This window comes from Anomaloglossus baeobatrachus, chromosome 3 (assembly GCF_048569485.1).
Source record: "Anomaloglossus baeobatrachus isolate aAnoBae1 chromosome 3, aAnoBae1.hap1, whole genome shotgun sequence".
Classification (NCBI taxonomy): domain Eukaryota; kingdom Metazoa; phylum Chordata; class Amphibia; order Anura; family Aromobatidae; genus Anomaloglossus; species Anomaloglossus baeobatrachus.
In genome coordinates, this window is record NC_134355.1 from 385748653 (window position 1) to 385769018 (window position 20366).

A 20366-nucleotide genomic window follows, 5' to 3' on the forward strand; every position below is an offset into this window, starting at 1 on the left:
CATTCTTTGCCTCACTTAATATTGATATTTTTTTCTGCTTGAAAACATCACACCATACTTTATTCTTGTATTGTCTGAAAATGTTATAAAGCTCATATTTGACATCAGTGCAGTGTCTGTTTTTGCCGCACCCAAGATTGTTACATTTTCTTTATCAAACTGCTAGCAGTTAAACATCAATGCATTATGTAGGCAAGGAGACTCTGAACAAAACAATTAGTTTACTGGGTTCTGACACAATCAACATTTTTAGATTTAGCATACAGCAAAGTTGAGAGAGCTTCACCACACCAGGTTGTGTCTATAGGCAGTGAGAATCTGCTAAGCACTGCAGGGGTTGTGCCGGACAAGTGCTCACATGCCTGCTAACCCCATCAATAATAGACTACTGATGCTTAAACAAACGTACAAGGAAACAACAGCACACTTTGGCTGAATTCTATGTTTAAACCCCTGCAGCATGTTGTCTTCAGATTACATTACAAAAACCTGTTGAAAGATTCCATTTAATTCTTATTTAGAAACTGATAGAATTTAAACACTACCCCATTGTTTATTGTAGTTTAGTCTATAACAATTTAGTGAAGCAGGACACACAGTAAACCAACACAAGCTCCAGAAGCCTCATTTAACAATGCCTGGTAAAATAAAGAATCACAATTGATGGGGTAATGTAAAAGGAAACCCCATACGATGTCATCTGACATTAAAAATGTGGGAGGCTGAAGTGCAAGAAGCAGTAGCACTTTTGGTGCCATTCATAGCCCCCAGATTCAGGCCTCAGTTGACTATTGCCATCAAGTGGTGTATAATTTAATAAAAATGTAACATTTTTAATTTAAAACGCACAGTGCAGTGTGTTATTAAATTAACTGTTTATTATCTCTGGTTACAATCCATTTGCCCAAAGCCATATGTGTTGATGTTGCTGTGAAAGAGCTTGAAAATGGTTGGACACAGTAACAGGAGACCTCAAAGTATTTCATGCATCATTTCAGAGCAATTGCAGACTTGATGTGTGACAAACTAATTTGGTCTGAATCAAATTTTTTGGCTAACAGGACAGATCACATCTGAAATGAATTTCAGGAGACTTGCTTGTCTCTAAACCACATTTTAAAAAAGAAATGTGGGATAATTTCGCAAGTTATTTAATAATATTAAAGGCATTGTCCAGCATTCTTTATTAGGCTTGCCGATGTTAGTCATGATTTCAACGCTGCAGACTATCAAAAAAGATCTAAGGAGCATCAGAGTGGTACTGGACCTGTGGAGGCTGTGTATTGCTTTTGTTGATATAGGTACAAAGCTATATAGCAAGAAAAATGAATCCCGCACATCCCCTTTATCCAAAATAAATTTACAAAATATTTATTGAGCAACGACTGTTATATTGTTTTAACCAGCTATATAAACTCTCATATGATATGTTTTTGTATAACACCAGTTAACATAAAAAAAATGATATTACCTCAAAAACTTGATGAGGACTAGTGACTTGTATCGGATTTATTGCATTATAGTCTCTCAGTTCATCAGATACCTATAACAAAGAATATTGATTTACAAAAAGAAATGAAAAAAGAGTAAATATGTACAAAAATCACTCCACATTGTAATTCTGCCCACATATAACTCTGTGTTATGTGACATTTCATGATTCTGTTTTTTATATTTCTTAATTATGTATTAAGAGACTACAATTATTAAAATTAAGATTTTTTTAAGTCAAAATCTGAATTATATTAATATTATTTACAGATAATAAACTGCTCTTACCCTTTTTGTGGTGATTTCTTGTCTATCCCCAAGTAACTTTACACTTTTATCTAAAACTGAAAGTCCAACCAATGAATTTGGCTCAGTCACATTAATCATCAGGGAGACTTTATCAGATGGATTGGCTTGCACTTTATTCCATGACACAAAAATCTAAAATTAACAAAACTTTTTAAGATATTTGATTTGCAGTCTCACTTTTTTTCCATTTTTTTATTATTTGGCTTACTATATAACAGGAATATTATGATTAACGGAAATGATATTAAAGGTTGTATATCATAAGTAGAGATGAGCGATGTTTGAGGCTCGAGGTTCGCCAATTTCATGTTCGAGTGATTTTGGGGGGTGTTCGAGACGTTCGACGAACTCGAGCTTTTTGCTAAAAGCTTGACAGTTCGAGTTACGTTCAAGAACGGTTTGAGCACCAAAAACGTGGCTTTTCACAGTAAGGCTATGTGCACACGTTGCTGTCTGCATGTGTCCTGCATCCCCAGCACAATCCCTCTCTCTTTCCTACTCACCGATCACGGGCGTCTCGCTGCACGCTGTCACAAATCTGCGGCGTCTTTTCCTCTTTTGAAAATGTCTGCCACTTCATTATTCAATCAGTTATTCTGTGCTTTCCCCACACATCGGCGCCCATGATTAGTTGCAGTCAGACACGCCCCCACGATGAGTGACAGCTGTCTCACTGCAACTAATCACAGCCACCGGCGGGTGGGTCTATATCATGCAAAAAAACAAATAAATAATAAAAAAAAATGCGGTTCCCCCCATATTTGATACCAGCCAGGATAAAGCCACACGGCTGGAGGCTGGTATTGTCAGAATGGAGAGCACCACGTTATCGGGATCCCACCACCCTAACAATATCACCCAGCAGCCGCCCAGAATTTCCGCATCCATTAGATGCGACAGTCCCGGGACTCCACCCAGCTCATCCCGAATTGACTAATCCCAAATTGACTAATCCCGAAGCTCATCCCGAATTGATTAATCATGACAGACGTCTCCCCGAGATACCTTCCATGATTAAACAGTAAGTGAAAGTAAAGAAACACACACAGCGAATAATCCTTTACTTGGAATAAAAGACAAAAAAACATCCTCTTTCACCATTTTATTAAAATCCCCAAATACCCCTCCAGGTCCGAAGTAATCCACACGACACTGTCCGCTCTACTACAGAACACGAGTGCTCTGTATCCTCTCCACGTAGCACATAAAGAGAATCACGCTGTCACCTCAGACTTCAGTCTGCTTTGCAGACCTCAAGATAACGAAATCTGCCTATGTTCCTCATTGGAGCCAGTTCCTGAATGGATAGAGCGCTCGCCTAAGAACTTCACGAGTTCAAGTCCCGGCTGTGTCGGTAAAGATTTTTTTTTAAATTTTAAATTAATTAATTATTATTCTTTATTTATAATTAATTATAAAATATTATTATTCCACTTCATGGAATGAGGCTGCATTTTCTCTCTCTCTCTCTTTTTCTCTCTCTCTCTCTTTCTCTTTCTCTCTCAGACCTGGCGATGATCAGCTGTTGCAGTCACCTGACGGAATCAGCTGACACTATAAGTCAAGCAGTGAGGCCAGCTTTTTACCGCCCGGCCGGCTAAACTATCAACTGCTGCTGTCGAACAGGAGTCTGCACAGAAGTGTGTAGTTTTTTTGCACTGATGCATCAGCTGATTGTATAAAAGCCGTTTATACAATCAGCTGCTGTGTCATGTGATTCAGGCCCTTGAACCTGACACATCTTCTGATCGCTTTGCCTTCCAGCAAACCGATCAGATGATATTGGATCCGGATTGGACGGCGCGGGACCCTTGACCCAGGATTACTGCGGAGGGGGGTTCTTTATTTCAATAAAGATGAAGTCACTATTTGTGTTGTGTTTTATTTGTAATAAAAATATTATGTTTCTGTGTGTTGTGTTTTTGTTATCTGTACTAGAAATTCATGGTGGCTGTGTCTAATATTGGCGTGACACCATGAATTTCGGGCTTAGGGCCAGTTGATAATATACAGCTAGCCCTAACCCCATTATTACCCAGCGATCCACCTGTCACCAGGGCAGCTGAAAGAGTTGGATACAGCGCCAGAACATGGCGCTTCTATGAAAGCGCCATTTTCTGGGGTGGTTGCGGACTACAATTCGCAGCAGGGGTGCCCAGAAAGCTTGTGCACCCTGAGCTGCGGATTCCAATCCCCAGCTGCCTAGTTGTACCTGGCTGGACACAAAAATTGGGCGAAGCCCACATCATTTTTTTTTTAATTATTTCATGAAATTCATGAAATAATTAAAAAAAGGGCTTCCCTTTTTTTTGGAGTTCTGCAGCTGCTGTCTGTTTGTATGGAGGAGAGCAGACAGCAGCTGCAGAACAACAAGGCTCAGCATGCTCCATTCACTAGTGTATGCAGGAGAGCAGACAGCAGCTGCAGAACTACAAGGCTCAGCATACTCCATCCAGGACAGTATGCAGGAATTTTTGCCCACTAAAAAAATGACATGGGCTTCGCCATATTTTTGTATGCTAGCCAGGTACAGCAAACAGGCTGCCCCCAACCCCCATCTGCCTATTTGTACCCAGCTGGGAACAAAAAAAATAGGGAAGCCCTTTTTTTTAATTATTTCATAAATCTCATGAAATAATTAAAAAAAAAATCGACATGAGCTTCGCCCCATTTTTGTGTCCAGCCAAGTACAACTAGGCAGCTGGGGATTGGAATCCACAGCACAGGCTGGCCTGAGCTTTCTGGGCCCCTCTGCTGCGACTTGCAGTCCACAGCCGCCCCAGAAAATGGCGCTTTTATAGGAGCGTCATCATCTGGCGCTGTATCCAACTCTTCCAGCAGCCCTGAAGCCGGGTGGCTTGCTGGGTAATAATTAGTTAATACTAGCTTTGTTTTACTAGCTAGTATTAAGTCAGAGATTCTTAATGTCAGGCAAGTTTGACCCGGCCATTAAGAATCTCCAATAAAGGGTTAAAAAAAAAGACACCACAAGGAGAAAAAAATACTTTAATAGAAATAAATACACAGACACACTTAGAGACTCCATGTTTATTACTCCCTGTCAGCCCTCCACGATCCTGGTCTTCTGTCTTCTTTCTCCTTCAACCCATGCAGCTCTACTACATCAGACAGTGCTGCATGGGAGGAAGACGCTGCTGCTTCCCGGGCAGTCTATTCACTTAGTGAGTGAGCAGAAGCTGTGTGCTGTAAGCGGTGACATCACCGCTGCCAGGCGGGTTGCTATAGCAATGGTGATCTCCGTTATTGACCGGCTGTGGCAGCCGGTGAATAACGGAACGGGGGAGTAGAACGGGGAAGCCGACCATTTGCCAGAGCATTTCGCCGGTACACGGAGATGCTGGAACGATCACCGCGTACCGGAGAGATGCACTGACAGGACCTAGCAATGACGTCTAGCCATGTGACCAGTCTGTAGCCAATGAAATAATAGACACGTGACTGGTCAACATGCTATCTTGAAGTCACGATAGGTCCCATCATCAGTGCTGGTTACCGGGAGGACGCAGCGATTATCGGAAATAAAAGCGGCGGGATACAGAGTGCAGGACGCGTCATGGGGACCTGTAAGTGTTATGGCAATGTTTATTAACTGTATGTGTACATGTATAATGTGTTTTTATGTGTTTGTGTTTGCCTCCCATTTTTTTCAATGGGGTTCGAGAGGTTCGTCGAACGGTTCATCGAACAGTTCTCGAACGGGGCCTCCGTTCGACGATCCAAACCGAACTTGAGCCTTCAGAGGCTCGCTCATCTCTAATCATAAGTCGTATCATAGAACATAACAACCCATTTAATATTAAAATTAATAAATTGTATTCAATTATGTAAAAAATTATCTAATACCATTAATATGTATAATCATAAAGAATTAGGCTTTGATAAATACCCAAACAAGAAGTAACTCCTTTTTCCCAAATTGCCTTAGGGCCTGTGCACATGTTGCAGATTTGTAGCGGATTTGTAGTGTTTTTCTGCGCTGATTTGACACAATTTCCTGATGTGAATAAGTGAAAAAGCATGTAAATTCTTTCACTCTTTTTGCTGCAGATTTCACTTTTAGTGTGAAAAATGTGCACCAAAAAAACATCAAAAAACACATCGATAAAGTGTCAATAATGTAAGATTTTCCTACCAAGAGATGCAGAAATGGTGGAGACATTTCTGCACCAAATATTTAGCGTGTGCATATATCCTTATTAGCATTTTATATTCCTTTTACTTTATGCCTGTGTATTTATCCAAGCCTAATTCTTTATGATTATACAGTTGTGCTCAAAAGTTTACATACTCCGATAGATTTTTTTTGCTTTCTTGGCCTTTTTACAGAGAATAGGTAATGATGATAATCTTTTTTCCCACTCGTGGTTAGTGGTTGGGTGAAGGCAGTTATTGTCAAACTACTGTGTGTTCTCTTTTGAAATCATAATGACAACCAAAAACATCCAAATGACCCTGATCAAAAGTTCACATACCCCAGTTCTTAATACCGTGTATTGCCCCCTCTAACATCAACGACAGCTTGAAGTCTTTTGTGGTACTTGTGAATGAGGCTCTTTATTTTCTCAGATGGTAAAGCTGCCCATTCTTCTTGGCAAAAAGCCTCCAGTTCCTGTAAATTCCTGGGCTTTCTTGCATGAAAACGTTTGAACACAACTGTACATATTACTTGTATTTTCTATTTGCATATGCTTGTAAATAATTTAATACAATTTGTACATTTTATTGTTAAGTGGGTTGTTTTGATCTATAATACTAGATAACAGGAATACAGTACAACATAATTCATGACAGTTTATTGATTGTTTATAACAAAGCTACCCACTGAAACCTGTGATTGGCTGCAGTAGCCAAACATGTACTTTAATTACTTATTCGCTGCAGATATTCACAGACCTCAGACATGAAGTGACTGAAGCACAGGATCTAATCACTTTCTGTCAAGGTGAAACCTACCACAATGGCCAGCAATGGATCCCCACGGTTTAGAGCAGGTGGGCATTCCTTATTTATTATATGTAACATTATTAAAGATTCGAAAATGTAAGAGAAAGGGAGATGTCTTATGAAAGTTGATTCTTGATTTTTGGTTCTACAAATAGTGTTTGTTTGGCTCATTCCACTTTTTTTTACACATGACTTGAAACACAAGCATTTAACACATTATAGTTAACAGCATATTCACCTTGTTGTCAAAGTTAGGATGGACAGATAGGGTAGTAACATCATTCAGGACTGTTCCATCATTCATTACATGATATACGATTAGAAATACTTCAGGAGTCCATGAGCTTTGAGGAATTAGGGTTAGTAGAGTAGAGTTCTCAAGTCCAAAATAAACAATCTCGCCCCGAGAAATAATCTAAAACAAAAAAAGAAAAAATGGAAACAAATTCAATATATTTTCACAATTTTAAAATAAAGTTATTTTATTAATATAAATGCACAAATTCTAGTGTGATTTACAATATCTCATCTCTACAGTGATCACAGGAATGACGCAATACATCACTGCAAATAGAATTGAACTGATATGACTTGAGTTCATTAACTTAGCAGAGCTTCAAATCATTTTCAGTACCTTGTTTTTCTTTAATCCTTGCCCTATAGTTTCAACTAAAAGATTATAAATAATACCAATGATCCAGGTTAAAGGAATGGTCTTATCTTGTTAACTAAGCAAAATTGCAGTGTTTGTAAAAACAAGCAACATTGAAATCTACTTCTTATTACAAATCTGCTCCATTCACAAAAATATAGGGATATTTAATTCCATAGTTTACTGGTTGGTGCCTAAATTATGACCAGTGATGCAATCTATCAGTGGTGGACAGTTTTGGACCAAAGTAGCACATGTTTACAAGTTCTTTGCTATAAAGCTTTCAAGCATTGCTCTGAAGCTGTCTCGATTGATGCCTCCATTAAGCTTCAGTGTTCCTGTACTCCTCCAATGTTGCAAAGGCAAAGCTGCCTCTGCCTTTCACATGAAAAAAACGTAGGTTTGGGCCAACAGCATGTAACTATTCCCGTGGCAAACATGAAGCCGGTAGCAAGAGATCTCACTGCAGAGCTGTGTGTGATTATTACTGACACAATCTGCAGGAATCCCCTCAGTGCTTCAGCCTCCATCTCACAGGCAGCCAGTGTTACAATATAGTTCCAATACAGCAGAGCTGTGAGACCTGCAGCTGTTAACATGTTTGTAAGAAGATAATGCTTCTTACAAACTTCGATGCAAGTCGAATTATCTGGCCAAATTCAATGTGAATTGCCCAATTTGGATTTTAGCAGATTTGATAACCATCACTAGTGGTAGAGTCAGAGATTATTCTATGAAGAAAGGTAAACAAAAGGCCATAAAATCCCAGATATTTGCAATGTTTAGGATTTTTTTTTATTAAATAGATAATAAATTACCAAATATTTTATTGCATTCACTGGTGTGTTGCTCTTTACTTCAACAGAAAATGGAACTCCAACCTGCAACAAAAACAAACATATCATTGGATAAAAATGTTGCCTTCATAAATTATGTTCAATTCAGTGCTTACGTCAAAAATACTTCTGGTAAATTAATATGTAACAAATCATTACAAAAAGATGATAAATTAAATAGGTACCATATATTACTGTGTTCAATTATATAAATGTAACTGACAAAAACTGTAAAGCTAATAAATCAGTAATTGGAAAAATCGCACTTATCATAATAATATATTATAATTTAATCCTAAAAATGACCACTAGTATTTAATCAAGTAGTCTAATGAAGTCAATACACAGTATTATGCAAAATTAATATAAATTTATTATTTATAATAAAAAGTTAGCGAGCACACAGTGCATGAAGTGAATTCTAAAAACATGCATATATATGACAGGACAGTGTATTGGATCTATTTTAGTAATGGCGCTGGTCAGATAAGTTAGAAGACGCTAATGATGTACACCAATAGTCAAAATTTGCAATCAATATTGATGAGGATATGCATCATACCAGTATATAGACTTTAAAGGGTTATACCAAAATTATTAGTACAGGACCAATACATCAACATTAGATATTTTTTGTTAGAGGGTGCAACCCAAAGTGTGGAATATATATTCCTGGCATGGAGTTTAGACTATAGGCGTCCTAAAGGGCAGTGCATAGACCTTCAAATATCAATAATTTGACATAGGATAAATTTAAATCATCAATCAGGTCAAATGGTTAAATCACACAACTCATTATTGACATCAAAAATTTAAATAGCACAGAGAGCAGTGGTATGTCCCAGTATATAGCACATCAATCACCAGCATAATATAATTTTCATCTAAGAATGTGCAGCCCAGAGTATGGGATGGAGATTAAACTGTGGACGTGCTACAAACAGTGCATAGTTGCTCATAAATCAATATTTAATCATAGTGTACATTTCCCAGCATGATATCGTATACAAATACAGACCATGAATCGGGTCAATTGTTTAGATTTACACAGACCACTAGAAGTCAACAATTAGAATAGCACAAACAACAGTAATATGTCCCAATATAAAGCACATTAATCATGCTTCATGCATCATAGATATTACAGCATTAGCATCATAAAGATCAAAATGTATTGGAGCAAAAGACCCATGGTTATAACATACCAGCTGTAGCCATTAGATACGGAAATGCTATGATATGAAACCCATGACCCACCCAAAACATTGAATGCTGGTCAGGCATATGGCGCTCATTTAGCTTTGATGCTCAAAGTGGCCCCCGTCAGCTGCAATGCACATCTGGACTCTGGACAGCATACTGTATCTTGCTGCATGTTGTGCAATATGGTAGGTGACACGTTTGCACAAGCATCTGTGATACATCGCCTTAGGTCCTGCAATGTTGGTGGAGGGGTTGCATACACCTGCTGTTTGATGTGAGTCCAATGGGGTTGTTCAGGTGACCGTGGTGGCCACTCCACGCAGCCACCATACCCAATGACTTGTAGGAAGGTCTCCATGAGGTATCGCTTCACGTCCGCAGCCTTGTGAGTTTTATACGTTCTTATCATAGCATTTCTGTATGAAAGGTGTCGATTCGTATTGAATTGATGATGCCCTACAACTTTGTAATTCACTTTTTTCTCTATCTTGTTCCGTTTTTGAGATAAAAATGATAACTCTGTTATTTTCCACCAGGTGGTGCTATAGGTGTTTCATTGCGTAGAGCATGGCTACTTTGCTATACCTAGACACCACTTCTATGCCTATAGCTGTCGCCATTCTCAAGTTAATGGCGGTGGACAGGATATAAGTGGACACACTGTATATTGTATACTTTGGTAAATAAATGTGCACTTTACCTTCACATTCTGGTTTGTATTTTGTATGTGAAGATACATTTTGTTCGGTGAGTTAAATACATCATCAACATCTAGAGAATTCACACTGTCCAGAAACTCTGTCTGTAAAACAGAAATGAAAGTAAATAAATGAATAAAATATAAAATATATGAATTATACAAAACCCTAAACAAGGAATGTGTAAAAATTACTTTGCAATGAATAATTATTTTCCATAAGTCAGCTTGATTAAGAGTATTGTTTTATTATCTTAGCAATTACTTTTTTGCATCTGTACTTTTATCGGTCACCTCTATGTAGTGTACTTGTGTACCTAACATAAGCATCGATAATCGCAATACACTTTTGAAACTGTGCACTAGCAATTGTCACTACAGCCAAATCATGTGCCATAATCATATTATCATATAACTTAAAGGGGTTGTTCATTACTGAACAATCCCTTCTGAATCTCCTCAAAGTGCATCACAAAAAAAAACCCAAAAAAACCCAAAACGCTAGAATTACCTACCTAACTAGTGCCACTCCTCTGATCTGAGCACTGTGACCTCCACTGATCACCTAACATTAACAATGTCTCATTACTACTGCAGCCAATCAGTGGCTAATTGCTCCTGCAGCCTTCTCAAGTTTCGACTGAGCTGAAGAAACATTGTTTTTCCACTTGGACTAAAAAGTAAAGGTTGCAGGTGATCAGCAGGCAATACAGATGAGAGAATCCTTTGAAATTCAAATTTACCATCTATTCAGAATTTTCCAAGGAAACTCCATGTGCCGCAAATTAGTACTTTGAACCCTTCAATTGTTGGAAATTAACTTGCACAACACTCTGAAGTCTGTATTGACCTCCTTTCAACCTTTGACACAAAATCGGCCTTAGTAAAGTCTAAGTGGACTCAACATATATCACTATGGGTAAACAGATGGTAACGAATGGTAATCAACAACAGCCTTTTCCTCACACACTAATGTTCCTCACTACTGTGTAGTGGCATAGTTGTGTTCAGTGTTCTATGGCTTCCTCAGCCTATTTCTATGGCTAAGCTGCGAGCTGGTACATCCAGTCATTATCCAAATTATCCACAAAATAGCTTCAGATTTTATACACACTATGATAGTTTCTCCTGATTAGCTGTGCTATTCCACATGATATCTGCAAAGCAGGTGACGGATATGACATGGGAAACGGCGCTGTGATTGAAGGGGCAATATAGTTCAGGGAGGGAAGTATAGCCCATTCTAGAGTTTAAGATCCACGTTTGGACTATACAGAAGTAGGTGATGAGTAGTGGGCAACCCCTTTAAAGGTAAAGTAAACACAAAAAAAAACAGAAAAATGTAAAAACTTTAACAACAATTCCTTCCTGTATCGTCTTTGGTCATATTTTGTGAAGTCCATACATGGCTTTGGTTGAAAAATGATGATTTTTGAAAATTAACCAGCACAGCAGCAACATTGGATTCTTACAACAAAAGGTGCATGTATAAGCTATTCCTCATATGCTCATGAAGCACTCACCACCAATTATTATTATAGCGCCATTTATTCCATGGTGTTTTACATGTGAAAAGGGGTATACTGTACATAATAAAAACAAGAACAATAATCATGATCAATACAAGGCACAGAGTGGTAAAGGGGAGAGTAGTGGAATAATATAGTTATTTTCTAATGTACTTTACCTAATTATATAAAATGATACCCACCTTGATCTTTAAATGGACAGTGTCAGAATATAAGGGAATTTCAATTTTAATGTCGCTATTCTCAGGAATTAAATAAGTAAAAGATTGTTGTAATTCTATATTCTCTTCTTCTGATCCATTAAACGTTGCACCTGTTAAAAACATTTTAGATTGGGTAACTGTCACAGAAACTTCATTCTTCCTTTCTTCAGTAGTCAGATTTCTTCCATCATATCTTCGAATTCTAACCTAAAAAAAAGTGAGGAGAATGTAATGGTTTACTAAAATGAAGATAATTTATCATTTTAAATTTATCTTTTTTTAAAATTATTTAAAGAAACAATTAAAAAAAAACAGTGTGCGGTCCCCCCCCCCAATTTTGATACCTAGGCATAATAAAGCCAACAGCTGGGATATGGTATTCCCGGGCTGGGGAGGTTCCCACTTATTGCCTCCTCTCAGCCTAAAATAGCATCCTGCAGCCACCCAGGATTTTCGCATCCAGTAGATGTGACAATTCCTGAACTTTACCCGGCTCTTCCACATTGCACTGGTGTGGTGGCAATTGGGGTAATAACAGACCAGAGAAAGGTAAGGAGGGCACTGCGTATACTATAATGCAGAGACCGTGCAAGCACTGCAAGAGTTAAACAGGAAAAACAAAAAGATAAAATGCTATATACTGCTCCAGTCTCTAAATAAACCTCAATAATGTATATAACTAAGTAATGGCTACATACAATCTGCATACATGTACAACAAAGCAGGGTCACCTAAAGGTCTGAAAAAGTGCATAGCTTTATTAAGTCAAAAAATGATGTGCTGCTGACATACAATATAAAAACGTTCAGCCACTAATGTAGTGCTAGAACCATAATGTAACCCATACCTAAAAAAACAATCATATTATAACATCCTGACAAGCATGATAATACACTAATTCAATAACAATGATAAAAATCTACATATAATATACATGCATCAAATGCATATTTATAAATACTAATAATAGGACTGGATCAAATGCCCATAAAACAACAGCAGCGGTAAAACCAAAAATTACAACCATTTAATTATTAGACCAACTAGTATGTAATATAATTTTGATGTTTTCCAAAAAATAAAGCATAAAGTGCAAAGTGCTTTTTCATTATAAAAAACACCAAACAATTATGGTAAGGAAGGCATTTAAGTGAAAAATCATTATAATGCAAGTGCCAATAAACCGCAATGAATATTGCTGAATACAAAATACCTTAGAGATGGTCAGGGTTGTTAGGTATGCCGCATATATCCCGACGCGCGTTTCAGCGTACTTTCTTCAGGGGATGCTGAGAGGGAATGAAGCTAGGGTTCTTAAATACCCTGTTTAGTTCAATAGTGACCGCCCATAACGGGGAACAGCTGTTAGTTCCGATGACGGGATTCTGTTGGTTCTCGCATACCATGACAACCATCACTATATGCGATCACTGCCCGCCGGACATGAAGCACATGGCAGGCCGGGTCGTCAAAACAACAGACGACCCGGGATGACAGCACTCCTATTTGCTGGCGGAAAGCGCATAAGGGACATCGAAAAAGGGAAAGAAACAGAGGATCCTTCTCAGCTCAAAACCATTGCCAAACATTTCTTTTACCACCATAATTCAGATTCGAGCCTCCTCAAGGCAAAAGCAATTGATCAGGTCAGTATGGGAGTTAGAGGGGGCTGTATGAAAAGGACACTGGCCCGAACGGAGAGTAAATGGATTTACAGACTAAATAGTGTTGCTCCCAGAGGTCTAAATGAGAATTTTGGGTTTGGGGCATTTCTATAGGGATTCAATCTAGCTGGTGAAGATATCGCATATGCGTATTGATATGTGTTTCTGCGTGGGCGCCTTTAAGTAGGGGCGTAATTCCGCCCATGCACATCTGCAATCTGGTTTTAATATAATTAACAATGTATTATAAAAAATTTTTGGATAAGACATTCTTTTAGGGGGGGTGTTTTGTATTTATTATAGGGTTTTAAAGTTATCATACAATTTTAATGAATAAAAATTAATTCAATTTATTTATTTATAGAATTCATATACCGTCATTTATTCGGGTGATTTGCCATTAAATGAAAATTCGGCTGATTTTGGTTTTAAGAAGATGCCATTAAGAATGAAAAAGAAAGAAAAGAATAAAAAAGAGGACATCAACAGTAATTTGAGTACAGCAGGGAACTCGTGTACATTTCCACGGGTTCTGCAGCAAATATGGACATTTCACATTTTTATTCACAATTTTTTTATTTTATTTTTTGTTTCTTCTTTTTTCACTATTATATATTTGGACAATGACACTAAAAGTTTTGTGTGGCATCTTTTTGCCTGATACGCATCCTATGGTTATCACTAATTGTCTTTTGGGAAAAAAAAAAATTTCTGACATTCAATAGGAAACGGAATGTGCCGCAAAAGTTACTCTTTTGCAGGTTCACGCTCTGATATTTGTATTGGCAATGTCTCTAGTTCACTATTGGTTGATGTTTTAGCAATTTCACTAGAGATCAATGTTGTCTCCACATTTCATAAGATCATTTATTTATATTTCTTCACACACAGCAATATTTATCACATATCATGTTTTCACATATTATAAATTACACTTTGCATTTTTTACTTCCACTTTTATAAGATTTCCACTTTTCTATTTATCCATCACATTCAGCAATCATTAATTATATATTAAGCTTTCACATGTCATATATTATATATTGTATTTCTGATGATTCTTATACTTCTTACTTAATGGCACGAACTTCTGATACGCTGTCTTCTTGATCACGGGAGAGTGTGCCTTTCATACATGCTCCACTCGCTGATCGCTGCTTTCCGCCGGCAAATAGGAGTGCTGTCATCCCGGGTCGTCTGTTGTTTTGACGACCCGGCCTGCCATGTGCTTCATGTCCGGCGGGCAGTGATCGCACATAGTGATGGTTGTCATGGTATGCGAGCACCAACAGAATCCCGTCATCGGAACTAACAGCTGTTCCCCGTTATGGGCGGTCACTATTGAACTAAACAGGGTATTTAAGAACCCTAGCTTCATTCCCTCTCAGCATCCCCTGAAGAAAGTACGCTGAAACGCGCGTCGGGATATATGCGGCATACCTAACAACCCTGACCAGCTCTAAGATATTTTGTATTCAGCAATATTCATTGTGGTTTATTGGCACTTGCATTATAATGATTTTTCACTTAAATGCCTTCCTTACCATAATTGTTTGGTGTTTTTTATAATGAAAAAGCACTTTGCACTTTATGCTTTATTTTTTGGAAAACATCAAAATTATATTACATACTAGTTGGTCTAATAATTAAATGGTTGTAATTTTTGGTTTTACCGCTGCTGTTGTTTTATGGGCATTTGATCCAGTCCTATTATTAGTATTTATAAATATGCATTTGATGTAATTTTAATCATAATATTTGAATAAAAAATTAATTTTTTAACGTAAAAAAAAGACACCTATTCCTTCTTGAGGTATTTTTTGATTGATATGATAATTTAAGGTGATTTATACGAAATTTTTGATTATTCATATAATATACATGGTTTAATTACCGAGTGACCAGATCAGATTACTTGGAACAGCCATCCTAGAAATCAAGAAGGGGTAGAAAGCAGGAAAGGGTAATGCAGCCCCACGCGTTACACCACTATTTTTTCCAGTAGATAGTAAAGGCTACTTTACACGCTGCGATATCGGTCCCGTTATCGCTAGTGTGGGTACCCGCCCCCATCTGTTGTGCGACACGGGCAAATCGCTGCCCGTGTCGCACAACATCACGCAGACCCGTCACACATACTTACCGCCCGGCGACGTCGCTGTGACCGGCGAACCGCCTCCTTTCTAAGGGGGGGCGGTCCGTGCGGCGTCACAGCGACGTCACTGAGCGGCCGCCCAATAGAAGCGGAGGGGCGGAGATGAGTGGCCGGAACATCCCGCCCACCTCCTTCCTTCCTCATAGCGGCCAGGAGGCAGGTAAGGAGGGGTTCCTCGTTCCTGCGGCGTCACACATAGCGATGTGTGCTGCCGCAGGAGCGACAAACTACATTGTTACTGCTGCAGTAACGATAATCGAGAATGGACCCCCATGTCACCGATGAGCGATTTTGCACATTTTTGCAACGATGCAAAATCGCTCATTGGTATCACATGCAGCAACATCTCTAATGCGGCCGGATGTGCGTCACAAATTCCGTGACCCCAACGACTCTGCATTAGCGATGTCGCAGTGTGTAAAGCCCCCTTAAAAATCAAGATCTGCAATGAAGTAAAGATTAGAAGTAGAAAACCAAGACAGCAGCAACAGGGTTCCTCAGCAGTAACCCAGCATGCCACAATCCCATTGCGGGGGCTGATGAGTGTCACTGGAGTGATATGACATAAAAATGACCAGCACCACTGAACTTAATAAAGCAAATGTGAACATGTGCAAGCTGCATAATACACAAACATAAAACAGTGTGCTGAGCTCCTATCCCCGTTCCATAAACCCCAACCTGTTCCACACAGGATATATTGATCATGGAGTGTGAAGGTGTTAAACTCTTTGTGTATTTCACAGCACAGCATATTCACTTCAACATTCACATGAAAAAAAGGTATAAGAACAATAATAATCACCCATGTGGATTAAATTAGTTATAAATATATATATATATATATATATATAAAAAAAAACTTACATATGTAGTGAAGTTCAGGGTAGGTTTCAACACTGTAGGATAATTGTGGAACTCACTGTAGTACTCTTTGTTGATAACGTATACGTTTGATGTTTCATTCAATGATAAACCTGTTAACAGAGATTATATTATGGCAAATCTATTGTCAGAATGTAATGCAGAGGTAAAAGGATGTACTGTAAATGCTTATTTTGTTTCTAAAAAGCCACTATCCTCCAATACATTCTCATGCCTTAGGCCCGGTCACACAACTATAGTACTGTATATAAATCAGATGACCACTATCCAATATTTTCTCGGATACTACTTCGACAAATGTTATTCAAAGGGACAGTGCTGATCAATTATTTTTTTTAAAGGGGATCTATCACCAGGTTTTTGCTACCCATTGAAGAGCAGTATAATGTAGAGACAGAGACCCTGATTGCAGCGATATGTCACTTACTGAGCTGTTTGCTGTCATTTTGATAAAATCAATGTTTTCTCTGCTGCAGATCTAGCAGTTATACAGAGCTGCAGCAGGCCAAGTAGTCCTCTAATGATAATCTACTGCTGATTAAACTCCACTAAGCAGCCCAGTAAGTGGCACATAGCTAGAATCAAGATATTTTCCCCTACCTTCTGCCGCTCTCCGATTAGGTGGCAAAAACCTGATGATCATATTCAACATGAGAATAAAATCACAACATCCTGTGATTTGACGCCTAAACCAGACAAGACTCACCCATATAAATCAATGAGGGTGTGGAAATCATTTCCAATTTCCACAGACACACAGAATGGAGACGATGGAGAAATTTTGTTCTCCATCTTCTCTTCACAGTGTGCTCTGAGAGAATTAGACCACACTAAGCTGACACTCAGATCAAAATCTGATCAGAGTCTAATCAGAGTGTTATTAGCATGATCGTCCCGATTCTCTCGGATGAATATACGGTTGTGTGACACCGGCCTTATTGGTAAAAAAAACATTGACTCAAAGTTCCATTCACTTACATTCTAGGTGGAGCTTCTTTTACATGTTGTCAGACACAGCATAATGTTATCACTCTAGGGCAGCATTCCCCAATCTGTGGCTTGGTGCACTACTATCAGGTCTAGCAAACAGCTATGAGCAGCTGTGCCCAGATGATGACTTTTCTAAGTACCCCGGCAAAGAGCAGATCTAAGTGCACATATCATGGCCATGAGTGTAATAGGCGAACATTTTAAACTGAAGAAAGGAAGGTACTGCCAGTTATAGGGTTGCTTGAAGTTTGATGTGATGGTATTCTTGCATCAAGTACTTCCTCCACACTGGGTGGGAGTGAGGGCAAGGTGGGATGTAAGAATACTGACCACAAGGGAGAAGGGCAATTGTTCTCAGTTCAATTTTTGCAGGAAAATTTTGACTATTATACGAGTAATGGAGAACAGTGGGTATTAATACTATGGGAGGAAGCAAGGATGTCACGACTCAGGGGGCTCCAGATATGGCTCGCCACCATCTCTCAGAGCTGAATATAACTTTTAAGGTAAAGGTCGAGGAGAACTACTCTAGGATATATCCACAACCATCAGATTTGATCACATTTGAGTGACTAAAAATCTTTAGAAGTAGCAAAGATTATCAATATATCAGCCGTTTGTGAACCACATTTAAGTAAGTATTTAGCAGGGGCGCTTAAGGCAACAGTTGAAGCCTTGATAATGTTTAGATAGAATTGGATTTGGATATAAAATCACTCAAAGTTTTTCACATCCTACTTCACTTGTACATCGAATTTGAAATTCATCGCTCTTTCAACTTTAGCAAATGTTAACCAGTGTACCCAGGTCTTCCTCTTTCTCTGTTGTCCTGGTTAAATTCTATTACAGGTATGTATGGGCATAATATCAGTTGAATTATAGCCATGAAGATAAAGCAATAAGCTTTTATCATAAATGAAATGGTCACTGCAGGGTAATATTACATGGCGGCCATTCAAGTATGATACAATTACAAATGGCTCTCCGCTCTTGCACACAGAGGAAAGACTACCCCATCTCCTACCTATGCCCGTTCAAATCCACCAATCACCCACTCACTGTTCTTTGGAGCATTTTCAGTCTGTATTATCATCTCAATACATAACTGATGGAGTCAGAAATTGGATTCCACAGTCACATAAATGGAGGACTGTACATTGCTGCAAATGTGTACATAAAGTTCTGGTAATGTTCTTTTATCTGTTGGCAGCGTAATCTCATGCACTGCAGTAGCTTCACATACAATTCACAAAACATATTTAAACCCAGTATGGAATATCAGATAGATGTACGTGGTTGCAAGCATGATTGAGTGTGGAGGGGCTCAGGGGCTGACCTTCGTACACTCGCGGCAGATATCGGTTATATCAAATAGCAGGCATCTGTCTCTAACAGCTGATAACCATCAACCTTTGTCAGCGACATTTATCCCTTCTGTACTGTTCGGGTCAATATGACCTGAAATGATTTTTGAGACCCTGCAGATTTTTTGTAATGAGGATTTGAAACTAGTGGTTCCTTGACTTCTCCTCATTTGTGGAGCTCTACATTTTTTTTTGTTTTTGTTTTTTTTTTTTTGTTTACTTTTTGCTACACGCTGATTGTTACACCTGTACTGTTCGGGTCAATATGACCCAATAGCATTTTATACTGTTCTACAGGTCTCTGATTATTTCTAGAGTTCTGCGGTTTGATTCTAAAACAGATAGAATGGAAAGAAGAGCTAAAGATAAATTAGCCCCTATTAGAAATGTTTGGAATCAATGAGTAGAGATTCTACCAAAATTGTATAACAGTGGTGAAAATGTAACTGTTGATGAGCAACTGGTGGCATTCCGAGGTAGGTGCCCATTCAGACAATATATACCAAGTAAGCCAGCAAAATATGGCATCAAGATCTGGACACTTTGCGACAGCAAAAGTTCATATGCTCTAAATGTTCAAGTGTATACAGGAAAAACCCCTGATGAAAGACCTGAAAAAAATCAGGGTATGCGTGTTGTTCTAGATTTGACTCATGGACTAAAAGGACAAAATGTCACATGTGACAACTTTTTTACATCCTATCAACTAGGCCAGATGTTGAAGAAAAAACAACTTACCATGCTGGGTACTATGAGAAAAACAAACCTGAACTACCGCAAGGTATCCTTAGCAAGAGAGAGGTGTACAGTTCTACTTTTTATTTTTCTGGAAATACAACTGTTTTTTCTTATGTTCCAAAAACAAACAAACAGGTAATTCAAATGAGCACAATGCACCATGACAATGCCGTAAGTGATAGAGAAGACAGAAAGCCTGACATTATTTTGGATTATAATGCCACAAAGGGAGCAGTTGATACTTTAGACCAAGCAATATCAACATATACATGCAAACGCAAAACCAATCGGTGGCCAATGATTTTATTTTATAACATACTGGACGTTTCTGCATACAATGCATTTGTCTTATGGAGAGAAATCGACCCCGATTGGAACCAGAATAAGCTGCATAAAAGAAGATTATTTCTTGAGGAATTGGGAAAATCCCTGGTGAGGTCATATATTGAGAGCAGAAAAGTGACCCCCAGAAGTGATGGAGCAACAGCCATTGTAAAAAGTGTCCAGCATGCTCAAGAAAGAGACTCCACATCCACGGCCTCCACCAGCACAGCTACCAGCAAAAACAGGAAGAGATGTAGCTTCTGTCCATCTTCCTGTGACAATAAGACTAATCTGACATGTGCTGGATGTTCAAAATATCTGTGTAAAGGACATGTGTCTTATTATTGTGTTCAGTGTAAAA

The 20366-nt window shown here is 38.5% G+C and overlaps 1 protein-coding gene across 1 annotated transcript in view; it reads right to left on the reverse strand.

The window, feature by feature from the left end:
* Window positions 1-20366, reverse strand: part of LOC142296516 (CD109 antigen-like) — a 474860-nt gene that overhangs the window by 247011 nt on the left and 207483 nt on the right. The window contains exons 10-16 of the mRNA XM_075340204.1: window positions 16572-16681; window positions 11865-12092; window positions 10157-10258; window positions 8236-8298; window positions 7004-7180; window positions 1780-1932; window positions 1472-1543 (exon numbers count right to left, since the gene is read on the reverse strand). Coding sequence (XP_075196319.1) covers window positions 1472-1543; window positions 1780-1932; window positions 7004-7180; window positions 8236-8298; window positions 10157-10258; window positions 11865-12092; window positions 16572-16681 — 905 coding nt within the window. The remainder of the gene's footprint in view (window positions 1-1471; window positions 1544-1779; window positions 1933-7003; window positions 7181-8235; window positions 8299-10156; window positions 10259-11864; window positions 12093-16571; window positions 16682-20366) is intronic.